The sequence below is a fragment of the Carassius auratus genome, chromosome 3, assembly GCF_003368295.1.
Source record: "Carassius auratus strain Wakin chromosome 3, ASM336829v1, whole genome shotgun sequence".
NCBI lineage: Eukaryota > Metazoa > Chordata > Actinopteri > Cypriniformes > Cyprinidae > Carassius > Carassius auratus.
Genome location: NC_039245.1, coordinates 21,656,793 through 21,673,899, shown reverse-complemented (window position 1 = coordinate 21,673,899; position 17,107 = coordinate 21,656,793). Strand labels below are relative to the sequence as shown.

Sequence of the window (17,107 nt, the reverse complement as noted above, 5' to 3'; positions counted from 1 at the left end):
TCCTCACACACAGATTGTGTAACATCCTCCTTGTTGAAATGTAATCAGAACAAGGGCTTTGGTTTTATTCAAAGGACACAAGTTGACGAGACTGGTTCGATTCGATATTTCAGGCATTGTATGTTCGTTTCATTCAGCTAAACTAAAGCAGGTCTCAAGAATGAGGATGTTAATATATATATATATCCTTATTGGAGTGTGGAAGAGATCTGAAAAAAGTGGGGGTATTTTGTTCTTGGTATGTCTAGACTTTAAATTCACCATGGATTTTGTTTTGGCCTATTTGTGTGGCATTTAAACTGAAAACACCTGAAAGATCTGCTGACCTGTGTATGTCCTCATCAGCAGGACACGCTGTTCCGTACATGCATGTCTACAGCATGAGAACAATGAAGGAACTATATAAATAATGGTTTAATTTGTATTCTCTACTGGTAGATACAATCACAAAGAGAAAGAAACAGATTGTATCCTGTTTGACTAGTTTGTGTTTGTTTATGCAGCACGATTCTCAGATATGTACACTGTGTTCCAAATATCATGTTACATTATGAGTGACTGTCAATGTGTCATGTGTTCATATCAGTTCGTTGAACACTGGTTTAAGCAGTACACTGAGTAACTAGGTCGCTGTTACGTAACAAGAGTAAGCTTGCGGTAAAGCTAGACTGATGTGTGTCAGTGTGTCAGGATCTCAAGATATTCAACACTTCTTCCCTTTCGCAATGTTAAACCAGATTAAAACACACGATACAGGCTGTTTATTCTTGCCTGTGTTCACTAATCTCTTTAGCTTGAGTGAAATTCTTTTTAGACATCCATCAAAACTTCTTCAAACAAACTGAAAGGTTCACAATTATGTAATCTGATGTCAATAAATTTGATTCAATAAGGCTATAATTGCATGTTGTGAAATCGAATTACATAACTGCGGTATATAATTATGTAGGTGGATGAATTATTAAAAACGAATTAAAAACAAATGCATGAATAATGCAACAATCTTTTTTATTTTTTTGTTGAATTTTTGAAATGCACCCAACCCTAGCACTGAATATTAGTGTTTTTTTTTTCTTTACAATATGCAGTTATTTCAAAACAGAGCAACAGAACAACAGTGCCACGGTCTACTCAATAACACCATTTTTTTCACTTTTGTTTTGATAAAACCAAAAGAAAATAAAAACATCAAACATCACTCAGTTTAAAACACACTGAAAGGACGAAAGGAGATCGGTGACATTGTGGTGACCAAATACGAAATCACAGTAAACTGGAATTAAAGATGCAGCTAGTGATAAACAGGACAACACTTGGACCCCAAAACAGTTTACAATACAGTGTTGAGAATAAAAATATTTTACATTTATACACAAGTGCCATAAGTTAACGTGACATGTAGACTTATTTAAAAAAAAATACAAAAGGGAGGTTGTGACTACATTAAGCTACACCTGAAACATTTACAAGCATGCTTTGAAAAGTAAAAAATAAAATAAAATAAAAATTAAATTAATTTTTCCTGTTCTTTCTGTAACAGGCTATTAAGAAAATCAATGTTTTTACATCAGTTGGTGTATAATGAAAACTATAAACATGAAAGCTACATAAAAGGGAAGCAAGATATGCACTTTAAGGGTAGGTTTAACATTTTAAACTTTATCTGGAAAATACATTTTACGCTAAACGCCAAGTAGTGTTTCAAGACCAGGCAATGAACTATAACTGCAATGAAAACACATTTTAATATCTATGACATGAAGCTTACATCAACCCGCTAATGTATCTGTAAAGGCTTTGGGGCATTTAGAAATTTTCCTATAAAAGGACAGTTTTAAAAAAAAATATTGAATTGCAAATTAAAGTTTAAAAAAAGTGAGTAACAAACACAATGATACTGTACATTATTTTTTGACAAGGACCAAATCATTATTCACATAACTCCCTATTTTTTATGTAAACTTTCTTCTTAAAATATATTCTTATATAATATTTATATCACATTTTATACATACAAACCAAGTGCCTGATCAAGGAGTGGTAGCTAGGCTGTTTAATGTGGGAAAAGTGATGGGGAGCACTAGTTAGAAAAACAGATAGAGGTAGGGAGCAGAGAGAGGTATGAACTTAAGCCATGTTTCTTTGGTCAAGGGAAATATTCCCTGAATCTTCTGGTATTTGGTATGTTTAAATGTGACGCCAAGTGTGGCCAAAAACTAAAAAAGGTGCACTTGAAGTTGCCTGTTTACAAATATGAATCCACTACCATGCATCGCATATGGTAGATATTGCTTTCGAATTGAATGTACATTTTGACATCTTGTTGCAGCATGGGAACTATGGGTAAATGTGATCAACAGCACGTCATCCATTTCATTCTGTTATAAAAGTGCTGCTGTAACCTTAAGAGGAGGTTACACAAAGAAACAAAACCAACTCAAGAAAAGTATATACATTATGGTACAATGCAGCAGTCCTGATGATATCCTCTTCCCTTATCCCTTGGCATTTGAACAGGGAATGGGGTACAAGATCAGGTAGGACCTCAAGATGGGTTTATAAAAAGTCTCTCTGGGCTTTATATCAAGACCCAAGTGAGTCCCATAGTTTTACATTTAGTCATGTCTCTTGTTGCAACTGTTGCGCATACTGGATTCCTTCTTCCCACATTCAATGCTTCCAGCCACCAGGCCACCAGGTTGAGACAAGGCCAGGTAAGGATGCTGAGGTAATGGCTGGAAGTTAGCGGGTGGCATTGTTGTCGAATCTTGAGTTGATGCTCTGCCACTTTGAGCTCTGTGCTTGAGTCTCAGTTTGTGGGGTAGGGCAGTGCCTTTGATTTCTGCTTGTCCATCTTTGCATTGGCTTGGTGAGAAAGAGCTGTGGGTCACGAATATGTGAGGGTGGTAGCTGCCTGTATCGGAGCAAGATGAAGAGGGAGACTCATCATCGGTGGAGCCCTCTTTATCAGAGCTGCGGGGATCCCCGTCACTTGAGGAAGTGTCCTTTCCTGAATTAGCCTCGTAGTACTCTTCGTGTCTCAAGCTTCCTTCGTAGGTCAGCACTGGTGGATCGTCATTCTCCAGGGTGCCATTACAACAGTGGTACATCTGTGTTTCATCTTCTTCCTCAGGTCTCATTAAAAGATCCGGGGCAGCAGAATCAACCCTGGGGGTCTGTCGCTGAGCAAGGTACGCTTGCCTTTCGGCTGCTTCCCCATCTGGGCAGTCATAAGGAGGAGAGTCCAAAGTATTTCTCTCTAGTCGTTTAGACACCTCTGCCAAGCTTTTGGGACTTCCAGTTGGTCCCTCTGTAGGTTGATTGAGGTTCTGCTGTTCTTTAGGAATCATTTCCTGAGTTTCCACAGGATACGAGGCACTGCTTGAACGGAATAGGATCACACTTCTTTGAGCGGATTGTGGGATGACTGGACTTGCAGTGGTCTCGCGGCGTCTTTGCTTCTGTTGATTTCCTGTATAATCTGGCTCGAAAGTGTGCTGGTGAAGTACTGCAGGCAACCTAGAATGAATGTTTAACATGAATTGTGTGGCAGTGCTATTGACAATGTCCATATCCAGACCCATCCCTTCCTGCTTGATGTCATACACAAATGGATCAGGGCTGTCCCGAGAGGAGCCATCCGACATATCAGAGAGGGAACCCCGTGGGGAGTACTTTGCCAAATTCACATGCCCTTCCCCTCGAACAGACTGCTCCGTTTCAGAAGAATCAGAGTTTATCATCATCTGAGAGTAACCATTAGGGTAGAAGAGACTGTTGCTAGAGGAAGATGAAGAGTTTTCCCCAGAAGTTCCATTGACTGCTCCACTGATCTGCTGACTCTTTTCCATGTAGGAGGCTGTACTTATCAGACCAAATCTGAGTTTAAGCTGTAAAAGCTCAGTTTTCAGGCGCACATTCTCATCATTCAGTGCCATAACTCTGTTCTCTAGGATCATGTCATTAAAGCGTCGTTTCTCCCGGGAACGCTTGGCTGCCTCGTTGTTCTTCCGTCGCTTTTCCCAATAGCATGCATCCTTTTTCTCATCTGAGATGAACTCACGCTTGCGTCGACAACTCATGTTTGGCTTTGATTTGACAAGGCGGCTCTGGCGAATGTTGCTTTGAGGTGAATGGACAAGATCACCGTAGTCCTGAATGCTTTCTGTGTTCTTTAAGGTTTTGCTTGCACTGGAATTTGTGGAGATTTGTAAGCTCACGCTTTCCATTGTTCCTCAATGGGAGCCAGTTTGGGACCTTGGCTTCACCACTGGTAATGGAAATAAATGAAGAAACAAGGATGGGGTAAAGGTGGCTATGGGAATTCCTGTATAATATCCCAAAAACTGTGGACTGGAGAATCTAAAATTAAGTAGCTGGATCAGCAAAGACTTTATGAGATATTTTATCTTCTGGAAAACTGAACCTCATTGATTTTGTTGATGTGAAGCTCAAGGAAATATCAAGTGATCAAGTGTCCAGGTTGGTTAAGAAGAGCAAGAACAGTTGCACCTCTTTATAAGTCTCCTGCTTTGAACAAACCAGAATAATTCCTCAAGGAGTAAACTCTTCTGGCTGTCTTGCGCACAATGTCTGTCAAACCAAACCGGGGAACGAAAGAGGGGCAATAAAGTCCTGAAGTACAGAAAATGTGACCAAATTTGTATAAAGGATTCTGACCCCTTTTCTTTGTTTTCACTTTTATTACTTTATGTAACAGCTCTATCAAGCCGACAGAGATGAGTCCCAGTGCCTTGAGCGTGTTGGAGGATATAGGTCACTCGGTCTGCCCCAGCTTGTCAGCCACTTGGGGAGGGGTGCTGCTGCTCCCAAAAGCCTCCAGCTGGCTGTTCGATGAAAGGCTGGAAACATAAAAGAGAAAAGAAAGACATATTTGTTAATCCTCAAAAGCTAAAGCAACACACAATTTGCCTCTAGGCACTTCAAAGAAATCTTTTAATTTGTTGTGCTTTTTAATTTTTAATGAAACTCTCCATGCTTCTCTGCGTGGCTGGGCAATCAGAAGTTTTAGAAGTGGAATGTTCAGCAGTGTCTTTGTCATATCCCCTTGCTTCATCTACTCGACCATGACAACCACAGAATGTTTTCTGTTGCCCGGCAACCACCGTCTGACCTGCTAACCCTGCTATTGATTTGTCTGTCTGCGACCCTTGACCTTTAGTCTCTTGCTAGACATTAGACTCTCATGATGCAAAGGGACAGAGGTTAAGAATGCTATCAGCGATTACCCAAGCTGCACATTTTCTTTGTAAGGGGACCTACAGCGAAACAGAAATGACCTAAAAACAGAGTTTCCTCATTCTGAAAGAAGGAACATCAACCTTTCTACAGAATTCAGTCAAGACTGTTCTGTAAACAGGACTACTCATGTGGCAAACATTAGCAATGAACACATGATTTGTTTTAACATTTTGAAACCTTATCCTGTATAACATTATCTGGTCTGAGGGAACCAGTGCAAGAGGTTTAGGCTTTTGATACATTACCATCAAATCATACATCTCCTCTTTGGCTGCACAGTCCAAACAAAAAACATTAACACTTCATTTTTAATGACTATTCACTAAGGCTTCCAAGAAGAACTTTGAAAGAAGCATGCTTTAGACAAAAAATGAAGAGACCCCCCCCCCCAAAAAAAACCTTAAAATCTCAAATATCTGATTAATATTTTCAGTCAATTCCAAAAGCTAGTAGGTAGACACAGATGGGATCCCAGTAATATTAAAGTCATAAATCTACTTTGGTACTGTCTAATATTTTATATGTTCTCTAACAATACAAGATTGAATATAAAGTGCACTATCACAAAGTTTAGTTCACACTACTGAGAGTAAAATCATTCCTATATTTGCATTCCTATATACTGTTAGTCTCTGTTAGACTATACTTGCGTATCTAAAACAGCCCCATGACTCTGTAGCATTAAGTATGACATCTGCATCAGAAATTAGGCAGATGAACGCAGTGTAATTCCATGATCTAGCTGCCCTTTTTATGGGTTATGTTCTTCTGATCCCAGACATCTAAGGCACGTTACATAAATATAGAGAGCTTAAGCCTCTTCTGATAGCTTCAATCAACACTTTCTGCTTTAGTCTGGTAATGCCTAGGAATTAATATGGCCAAAACTGGCATTTTCCTCCATTAATTAGTGGATGCAATGAATGGAATAAGTCCAAAGTACAATTTTAATGAAATGTAAATAATGTTAAATGGGTAAACAGGGAGAATCAACGGTCATTTAAGTGAGGCATGAAACTAAAAGAGACTCCCCGAATGACCCAGTGACCTAGAAACTGGGCCACTAGGAAAGAAAAAAAAACTTTTTTCCCTTTGTGCTTAAATATAGGTCAGGAGTGCAACAGGCATCACGAGAAAGAGAGAGAGAGAGAGCTAGAGGCAGAAAGGGCAAGGGAATTGAAGTGTTTGCTAAGAATAGATAGGTGAGGGATAGATAGAGGATAAACAGACTAAAGAGAATGCAGGGAAAAGAGGTTGCAATTTGTTGAACACCAGCTACACAAACACAGAGGAGTTTTCCAAGACACCCTAACAACAACAACAACAACAACAAATCCACATCAAGGATCAGCGCCAATTTCACAATTATCTGAGAAGACTGAATCAAATTTGAACAAATGTTTTCATACTGGCATAGTGTTCACTGTCAAATTTGTGAACAAATTGCTCGATTTAGTTCTTTCTAATGATTCATTCAGACCATCTGCTGAATCAGACTGATTTCAACACAGGATTGTTGGAGTGAATCAATCAGACTCAAACTCATTTTCTCAATGAATCACCACAGATTATTCACAAATGCCAGACATTATTATCGACTTAATATGGTTTTAAAAACCGAAATATAATAATTCGAATTTTATATTTAAATACTGCGTCTCTTTCATTTAATCTCTTCCGTCATAATGGAGGAAAGGGAAGAGGCTATTAATAAAAATTGTTAGTGGATGAGTTATTTAGCTTGTCAACCACACCCATGAGTCATTAAAAATGCATTTATCTCCTAGCATTAGCAGCAATGCAACTAATTATCAAAAATCTTAAGCATCCAGACACCAACAGCCAAACCATCTTAAAGAATCTGACATGACACACCTGTGTCTCTGTTACTCAAAACGGCTATTTATTGATTATCATGTGACACATGGATTAAAGAATTTATTCCTAATAACTGATTCACTGGATAACCTGCAATTAACAAAGCTTAAAATTGTCCTGAGACAATAAAGCCCAATTTCACTTGCCCTATATATAGGATATGGGTTATATTTGTCCATGTGAGCTGTCATTGGGGAAGAAATAGCATGTCTGTCCCACTATAGTTTTGAGCGAGGCCTGGAAACTATAATTCAGCTCAAATGTTTCATGTGTTGCTTTACAGCCGTTTTGGTAATGGAAATAATGGGTGAAGGCGGGGGGTGCTGGATTTCATTGTGGCCATGTAATTGACCCTGGGGCAGAATGTAATATTTGGCACGTGGTTAGGAGCTCATTTTGTTTCTCTTGTGGATTCCACGCCTGGGTTTATCTCCTCCAGTCGGAGGAAGGCAGGCCTTGGACAAGCAGGAGGAGTTTCAGGCCAACTCTTTCTATAAACACACTCATATCATCCTCTATTGAAAAAAAGAAATGCTTTGACCAAGTCCATGTGTTTCACCAGTCACATGTGCTCTCTTGCCCTACAAAACTAAATGGTAATTCGCCTCTCCCTGTTAGCCACATCAACTATGTGCCTCCTCCCTTTCTTCTTCACTATGAGAAATCTTTAAAAATCCACTAACTGAATTAATTAATGTTTACTGCTGAAAGAGTACTTAGTCACAACCAACACTGTACACTAATAATGACATTGCACTTAAATGAACAAAGATTCATCTCCACAATTTAACATTAAAAAGAATTGGCACTACTAATATGTTGTTAGTTTTTTTTCAGCATTGTTGCTGAATCAGGTCCCAGTTTGCAAGATTTCATTGTAAACTGGAAGAATCTTTGTTCTTTTTTGGTAGACTAGAGGGTGTGTTTTGTTCAGGCTTATGACCTACATTCTGCACTGGCACACAAAGTGGTCTATCTGATGCCCCCTGATGTCTTAAAGACCTCGCATATTTATTTAGATTTCATTTGCCACTTCTCATTTCTCACTGTTACATAACTCTTAACACAGAAAGATTGCATAAAGTCACAAGTAAACTGCAAGTTGTCAAGCAGTTCTCACATCCACATATTGTAGCCTGATCATGCATGAGTTTTTCTTCTGTGGAATCCTACAGTGCATGTTTGCTTACTACTTAGTAATACACTTTGTTGAACCTGAAATCTGTAATCTAAAATCTTATAATCTGAAACATACTTATACTACTATTAGCACACTACTTTGTGTCTCATGAGGGGATAAAACTGTAACTTAAAAAACACAGTGATTACAACACGTGTGAATTGTACTGTATAAACACTTAATAAAAGATGAGCTCAATCAATCAGTTTACAATCTGTCAGGAAGTTCCGGAGAATAACAATGCATAGTTCATTGATAATCATTATATACACAGATCGCATGCATTTGATGGGATCTGACCAACCAACATCACTAGGATACAAAATAAAAGTGAGCTAAATAATAACGATCGCCTACTAGTTTCATTCAGTATCTGATATGTACTGTAATTATTTATTCACTGCATTCACAATTATCTGAGGTTCGCGAGTCAAATTTAAAATAGCCAGATTTGAGATAAAATCCCAATGGACAATACGCACACTTTGTACCAAGATAAAATATTGATGGATATCAATAACATAAACGAGCATTTATTTGTGCACGCACTGCATGTTGCTAGATAATTGCATTTTACATGCAACAATGTTGCATTTGATTGCCAGTCGGGTTGTTAGAGTCTAGCCTGCAAGGAAAGAGTTAACGGGTCCGAGCCTTCGAACGTAAACACCCGCGTTAACCTTTACCGAGCACGGTTACACGTGACGGCGAGAAGTGTGTCCGGGATTTTTCCTCGCAAACTGCCGCATTAACTTCATAACCCGATTGGATTTCACACTTTGTGAAAACTTATATTAAAACCTCTTTGGCAAACATTAAGCATTAACCTTCTATAAAGACATTTCCATCGATGTAATGTTGGCTAGTGTTGTCATTAAAATCGTAACAAGTGCTACACCCGACTGGACTTTCTGTAACCCAGGTTCATGTTTCTTAATGTACTGACTGATCTTCAAATGGCGCAATATTATATCATTACTAAATGTAAACAAACAATAGGCTACGTAAGATATGCATACGGAAAACTTTTATGCATGGTCAATTAATTTGTATAGACACATAAAAATATTTTACGGGCATCAAGTGCCAACAATCACGAGGGGTCCTGGCCTCGCCTTAACATTGCGAACATGCACGTTGAGTAACATCCAATTCTGTACTAATGAACATGAGTAAACACACTAAAATAAACCAAACCCTTATCTGTTGGTAAATAGGACCCGTTGCATTTCAGATATCATTCCTGGTTTAATTGCAGTCACCTCATTTAATAACCGCGTAAAAATGTCCGCAAGATCACGACAGAAACACAAACATCATCACCAATGCAGTTGTATTGAGCGTGCATCAATAAGAAATTAAGCAAACATACCGTTTGTGGCTTTTATCTAAAATATCTTCAGTCTCCCGACGACTATTTGCAGTCTCTTTGTATCAGCCTATGTGGCTTGAATAATAACTGAAGCGATCCACACACACACACACTCCTTCCACGCCGTGTCCAGTGCGCATGGATTCCGCAGCCCGTGTGTCTTTGCTCTGGCTCCTTGTGTTGTGTTGGCGAGGCGCTCCGGTATCCTGCCCCTAGCTGCTTCTGTTTAGAAATGTATGTTAGTAGGTCAGCAGTTGCATAACAGGACGCTTCGGGTGCCTCGTCACGTTTTGTTTCTCTCTTTTGCCCCCACCTACGTCCCGCCCGCTGTCCCGCCCTCATCCGAGAGCCTGGGGCGACGTGAGCGCATCACAGAGAGGGATCAGTCAGTGCAGACCATCTCTGAGATGAAGGACGCTCATATTCATGAGGCTGACATGGTGAAAACAAGTAGATTCTGAGGTTACATGCGTATTATGATATGCCTATCAAGGTGTATTCGGTAATCGCACGGAACACTCCCCTTCTCAGTTTTTAATGATTATTTTTCAAATTATTATTTTTTTTAAGTGGCTACTAAACATATACAAGCAAAAACAAGTGCCTCGTGAAAGCCTTGTTCCAGTTTCCATGCAAACACATGATGCTTGATTTAATTTATTTTAATGTCCGAGTGAATTCCAGTGACAGTATTTTAGGATATTTGTACATGACTGTCTCAGTCATATTTCACCCCCATTTTTTCTAAACAAAGGAAAATAAAATCCATTTAGATTTAGAGCATTAAGATACTTTGCATAAATATTTTTCGGACAATAAAGTACATTTACCTTCAGTTATTACCCATATTTACTGTAATGCATCTTGACATCTTATTTTAGCATTTTACCGTTTATATATATATATATATATATATATATATATATATATATTTAATGGTGATTAATATTACTGCAATACCATGCATGGTATTGTTTTATTGCTATATCATGCATGGTATTGCAGTAATATTAATCACCATATAAATATTATTTAAAATATATTTTTAAATTCAATTGAAAAAAGGGCAATCTAGCAAATGGTACCTAACAGATATTTTAACATAATGGTAATGAGAATATTATAATTATATAATAATTATAATAACAGTAATAATAATAATTATTATGATTATTAAGCCCTATGATAATCAAAATTACATTGATGGTACTAACTAACTAAATATTTAAAACTATTTATTTTGTTTCGTTTTATTTTACAGTGAAACATGACCCCTTGAAAATCCCCCGTGTGCCGATCTAAATAGGAAAAAGGCACTGGCAAGATAATTATTTGTTTTCTCATGTAAATGTCCTTACAGACTGAAGTCACAGACACAATAGTTTTGCGAAGATGACCTTGAACCTAGATGTGGCCCGCTGTGCTCTCCCTCTAATCCCTCTACCCCTCACCCATCCCACCGAGCCTAGCATCATCACTTGCTGGAACAGGTTTTCATGGCAACCGTCACGCTACCCGCCTTACGTCAGGCCAAGCCTTCCACTGAATGCGTGTGTGATGAAGATCAGCCGGTCAGGGGTCAGTGGACTAGTGCAACAGGGATGTCACGGACGGAAATGAACCGTGTTTCATGAATGTGTGGAAGTTAAACAGCTTGCAGAGCTTGTTTCAGAAAAGCTTTATCTTGTTTTGGAGTTCAGCTCCTTAAATAGCCGTGCGTCTATTTATATGCTCTGACGTCACCACAGGTCTCAGCTGAGCTCAGTTTTCAGGGGATCGAGGTATATTTTGTGTCAGCTGTTTATTCTTAGTCTAAAGGAAGTACAGGGAAATGTCAAGGTGTCACTTGATCTTGAATCAGGTGATTTGGTCGTGCAATTCTTTGTGTCAGTTTAATGCTGTGCACGTGACTGTGCGAGTGCGTGTACTCTGATTGGAACTATACAATTATTTGCTGACCTCTTGTGGATTGTGCTAGTGTTGCAAGAACAAATGTGGATTTTAGGCCTGTAAAATATATGCTGCAAATTGCAAAGGATTAAAATCATAAAAAAAGCATGCGGAGTTGGAGACAAATATATAAATAAGATTTATTAAACTTTTTAAGGGAGCAATGGATTCTTCACAGTGCACTGTACACACACTGACGTACTCAAAATGAAATTATTTTTCAAAGTTTTAAATTAAAAACAGATTATTGGAGTGCATTAACAATTTTTTTTAATTTTCATGTTTAATTCGGCTTTACTTTGCCATTTATTTGCAACTCTGAAATTTAGTTTTGTTTCTACATCAATTCTGTAATTGTTGCCAATGCTTAATATATTGTAGATATTATTTTAACCAACAATCTTTCAAGAAATACCTTACACATATGTAACAATCCACAACACATACTTAATAGGATTGAATTAAGAGCATTGCATTTTAAATTACAAACCTGCTTTCCTAGGAACGTAACATCTGAGTTGGTATTTGGGCTTTGAATATTTCTGTTCAAACTTCATGTACTAAGCAGAGGTGACGGTCCATGAGAAATGCACTTGTGTACATGTCAAAACATTGTCCTGGCTTATTTTGGGAATTCAGAATTCACAGATAGTTCTCAGATGCAAGAGAATTTGTTTAAAAAAACACATGAAACCACTCTTTCGCTGTGCAAAACCTCAAGACATTTAAACGCACTCTAAATATTATTAGCTATATATCATTTGTATTAAATGATTGGTAGCAAATAAGCAGTTCAAATTAAGCTTCAGTTTAATAATAAAAGGCAAACAAACAGTTCAAATATTTATTCACATAAACATGTCGTATATTTACTGTACATATACACAAGAACTCACAAGACAACAGAAATTTTACCCACAAAAAATGCAAATAACAGTGTAGGTCAGTTAGATATTATCCTGGTCTGGACGACGGCAGTAATATGTATGCAAAAAAAATGCAGTCATTCAGTGCTGTGTTGCTACTGGTTCATGACAATAATACAAATTTAATTATTTCCCCTTTCCTGGTGTTTTGTCATCTGCTTTAATCATGATATATGATGCAAAAAAACAACTATTTATACTTACACTTCATTCATAAATCTGTCAAACCACAGGAGGAATATTACAGTGTAAAGACTATCAGGCTCACATCACACCTCCTCTCACTCACTGACAAGTGTTTAAGTAATGTCGACACATAGTAGAGGAGTGACGTTACAACGGAGGATGTTATGCTTTCTTTTAAATTTACAGTGACAGATAGGTCTGTGCGCGCAGACATTGTTTTATTGGAGCCTGAGGTGTTTTTTGGAGCAAGATCACAGTGTTTGAAGCAACTGAACGAATTGAGGTGAGGCGTTGTAGCTGACGTGTACCAATGCCGCTGGAATGCTCTTGCATGTTCCTGAATGCAATTAAAGGAAAGGGGGGGGGGGGAGTCATTATCCACCTTATTTATAACATAAGAGTGGAGCACGGTCATTTTTTATAACATGAATGTCTTGAGGCTTCCGGAGTCTTTGTTTCCAGGCCATTACGCTGCTTGATATTGCAAACTGGCAACTCTTTTTATATTTTTAGTTAGTATCATTATCTTAAACACACTGGTTTGTGGTGCAAATAGTTTTATTGTTTACTGCACTTTGTTATTCTTCTAGTTTTTTGGCTAATGAACCAAAGTCTCGCACGTACACAGAAAATAGCTTACTTCGCATTGCAAAATAAGGTGGATATGCAAGTTCTGTTTGGTTATGACCGCGTGTGAAGAGGTAGTGATGCACATGCTGCGTCCTTTCCGCTCATAATCTATGGCCGTTCATGAATTCGACTGTGAATATCTGCAGTGTTTAAGTGGGTTCTTTACAAAGTCTTAAGTTGTTTTGGTGAGCAACTGCTCGGAGAAGAGCTTTTTGAGCTGGGCCACTTCCTCGCTGAGAGAGCTGAGCTGAGACTTGAGCATGCTGTTCTCGGCTTGGTATTGAGATTCGCTTGGGTTCACATTGTGGCTGTAATTCCTGTACTGCTGTTGTAGTGGCATGACTTTTCGGGTGTCTTCTCCATCTGGTGGTGTCCAGTAACCTGCTCCTTCAGTTGAACCCGAAAGGTTGTGAACCCTAGGGCCCACTGTGGGCAGCACAGGACTTTGTCGGTCTCCGGTGTTGTCGCATTCGCCACCGCCTGGAGACTTAAACCTCAGCTTGTGTGGAAGACTCTTCATACTGTCCACTGACTCCATCCGGTTGGATGGCATGGTGAGGTGTCCCGTTGTTAAAACATCAGCTGAGGAGTGATGTGACTCGTAACACAGTTCATCTGCTCGGTGTGGAGATAACTTTCCATGGTCACTTAACCTGTCCTCAAAGAAGACGGGACTACCAACACTGGACCCCCCAGGTGTGGAGAAACCGGAGTCTTCTGACATGCTCGTATCTCTGATACTTCGTCCAGATTGCGGTCCGCTTTGGGACTGATTTGACAATACTGGGCCAGCTTGGTGAGTGCCATCCCCACGTGGAAGGTAGTAATGTGGCGCCGAAGGTTGTGGGACGCAGTTTCCTGTTGTGAGCGGAAGTATGGAAGCATTCGAGGGATCTTTAATGAGGCCGAAGCGAAATTTCAATGCGAGCATTTCCGCTCGTAACCTGGCGTTCTCCTCGAGCAGCGCCAGCACGCGGTTTTCCAGCACCATGTCATTTACACGCCGCTTCTCACGAGAGCGCTTTGCGGCTTCGTTGTTTTTCCTGCGCTTGTCCCAGTAGCCCTCATCCTTCTTCTCGTAAGGAATAAACTCCCGCTTACGCCTCACAGAGGTGATGTCTGAACACGTGTCTTTGCGTTTAAGCGCCGACGTTCGGCCCAGTAGCGAGCGTGCAAGCAAACTGCTTGACGTCAGGATGGACACAGCTTCATCGGTGAAAGACATTGTGCTACTGGCCCTCATCTCCTGAGATGACTCTTCAAACATCTTAAGGTTGTTGTTGGTGGTTTCTTCTACAATGTTAAAAGTTTTGCTTCGTCTCAGGTGTGTTTGGATATGGTTGAATCTGTTGTTACTCAGGCAGCAGTGGCTCCACCTGGTGGCAGAAGGAGCACAATGATGTCCAATCAGTTACGTAAGATCAGTTACAACACAATGTTATGTAACTTCATTACCTCCCAATGGCAAAGCACAGTACGTTCTTGCGACACCGCATAATAACGAGGCTAACGAGCGTACAGTTATATAGCCACCTTACGCAAAATGACATCAACAAATGAACGTTCTCACGTAAGGAGTTAGACACACAGCACCCGAATTTCATCACATAGACTAGTTTTTTATTTTACAAAAGAAAACAGCTACTTCATGTAAACTAGGAATGCATTCTTTAAGACTTCCAGTGTTGACCTCTTTGTGGAAAAGCGCGCGCGCGACTGAATCTGATCATCTTCTTGTCCCAGTGAGTCACTTTCATCATGGGATCCTGCCTTACTCAACACATCAGGTTCTGTTACATTAGATAGTACCGATTAATTTTTTTTTTTTACATAGCATCAGTGGATTGAATATGAAAACACGCCTAAATAAAAATTTGTATTAATGCATTTGACTAAATAAATAAATAGCCTAAATATTTTTTTTCAGTTAAACAATCCTTTTGAAAAAACCCCGACTGTATTACAAAAATATCTACTATTGCATAATGTAACCATTATCGGAATTTGAATCTGTTCTTTATCTAAGCTTTGATTAAATTATTTTAACAATTTAAAGTTAGCGGCTGTTTTGGTTTTAGATGGTCAAAGTCATCTTTGCACCAGAAATACAACTTTTGGTACATGTCCCAAAACATTTTTTTTTCAACAGAGCTTGATAGCAGTTATATTACAAATTCTAGACCATAATTTGTCAAAATTAAACAAAGACTTAAACGATAGGCTTTATGCAACTTGCACCTGTCAGATACATATATATATATAATTATTATACTTTTGTAAGCTACACAAATAGGCTATACATGTGGAATGTAGACTCAATACAGAATTACAAAAAAGCATACTATTACCATTATATATCGTCGCTTAATTCTGTTCTGAAAGTCTCGAGTTCAAATCGTTTTCAATGACTTTCGTTCCTCGGTCAGTCCGGTTCTTTCCCAGAGGAAAACAAACGGTGCTCGGTTTCTTTTTTCGCCGGTTAAAGTCAAACGGACTGTTATCTCCGTTCAGTCGTTCCGTGTCTGTTGCGCCTGCGACGCGCGCGACCCCTATTTGTGTGTTTGCTCCGTCAGGTTCAGTCGAGGACGCTCCATCACCCCGTCTGAACCACACGTGTGTGCGTGGATGAACGGACCGCCCTCCTACGCACGCAGGACCCTGCCCTTCTCTCTAATCTCTCCCTCGTTACAGTTTTCGTCAGAATAATCTTTTCGAAAGCATTAAGTAATATTGCCCAATCTCCCCCCGCCCTCTCCACTGTCCTCGTGTGTCCCGAAAACCGAAGTCTGTCCTCAATAAATGTACAGAAACTATATTTAGACTGGTGACGCGGGACCGACTGGCCTTTTTTCAAGACAGCACTGAGGTAAATGCCACAGCAAGCTATAAAACACTCCGATTATATGTTGCTCTGATAAAAACCCGTTTGCTCTGTAAAGACAAGAACTGTGTAAATTGCCTTAAAGGTTGTGCTATGGTAAAACACTGATGAGGGAATCATGGGATGTGTACCATCTAATACTAGCACTTTACCTTTGTGGAATTTAATCATGGTTCTATATCTGTTCTATATCTACAACTTATGGTTTCTAAAGCACACAGAAAGTTAACCATCACAGAAGCAGTAGTAATGCCAAAGCAAGCGTATTTATAAATAAATATATTAATATAACACATTTCAAACACAAAGACACTTTATAAATGGGCAAGAAAACAATTATGAAATTTAGCACCTAATATAGTAAGTAATGCAATCATTCATTTTAATATATCCGTAAAAGTATATAAATGGCTCAGTAAAATATGAGTGATTTATAGTGTTCAGTTACTCATGCTATGAAGCTTGTTTTCTTACATGTAGACTATTTACCTACTGTATGTAAAATTAGTCCAAATTAATTCCTAAAGGCCTATTTGCATTAAAATCCAGTTGTTTTGCGTTAAACAAAACAACACTGAAACATGCCAAAAAATTGGATACAGTGTATAATTCAACAATAAAGAGATATTTCACCCAAAAATGAAACTTCTGTGATCATTTACTCACCCTCCGCCTGTTTCAAATGCAAAAATTTGGGTGAACTGTCCCTTTAAATGAATTAATGTGGGTCCAATTATCACACTGTAGCAAAGTGTATCTGCAATTCACATTAATCTGTATTGTGCTTTGTCCTTTAAATGAGTTTTTTTTTGCAAATCTCATTGAACCTGACAGTGTGTGCT

The 17,107-nt window shown here is 38.9% G+C and overlaps 2 protein-coding genes across 2 annotated transcripts; both read right to left on the bottom strand.

Annotated features, from left to right (window-relative positions):
* Nucleotides 1-989: 989 nt before the first annotated feature.
* On the bottom strand, nucleotides 990-9,978 carry LOC113050760 (uncharacterized). The gene is made up of 2 exons (XM_026214041.1): nucleotides 9,693-9,978; nucleotides 990-4,862 (listed from the first exon to the last, which is right to left on the bottom strand). The coding sequence occupies exon 2, from the start codon at nucleotides 4,227-4,229 to the stop codon at nucleotides 2,616-2,618; it is 1,614 nt and encodes a 537-aa protein (XP_026069826.1). The 5' UTR covers nucleotides 4,230-4,862; nucleotides 9,693-9,978; the 3' UTR covers nucleotides 990-2,615.
* A 2,456-nt stretch (nucleotides 9,979-12,434) lies between these two features.
* On the bottom strand, nucleotides 12,435-16,029 carry nfil3-6 (nuclear factor, interleukin 3 regulated, member 6). The gene is made up of 2 exons (XM_026214030.1): nucleotides 15,733-16,029; nucleotides 12,435-14,760 (listed from the first exon to the last, which is right to left on the bottom strand). Exon 2 carries the CDS (start codon nucleotides 14,649-14,651, stop codon nucleotides 13,557-13,559), a length of 1,095 nt encoding a protein of 364 aa, XP_026069815.1. The 5' UTR covers nucleotides 14,652-14,760; nucleotides 15,733-16,029; the 3' UTR covers nucleotides 12,435-13,556.
* Nucleotides 16,030-17,107: the final 1,078 nt, after the last annotated feature.

Excerpts from the sequence above, each read along its gene's own strand:
- LOC113050760 (XM_026214041.1), bottom strand. The coding sequence starts at position 4,229 with ATGGAAAGCGTGAGCTTACAAATCTCCACAAATTCCAGTGCAAGCAAA.
- nfil3-6 (XM_026214030.1), bottom strand. The coding sequence starts at position 14,651 with ATGTTTGAAGAGTCATCTCAGGAGATGAGGGCCAGTAGCACAATGTCT.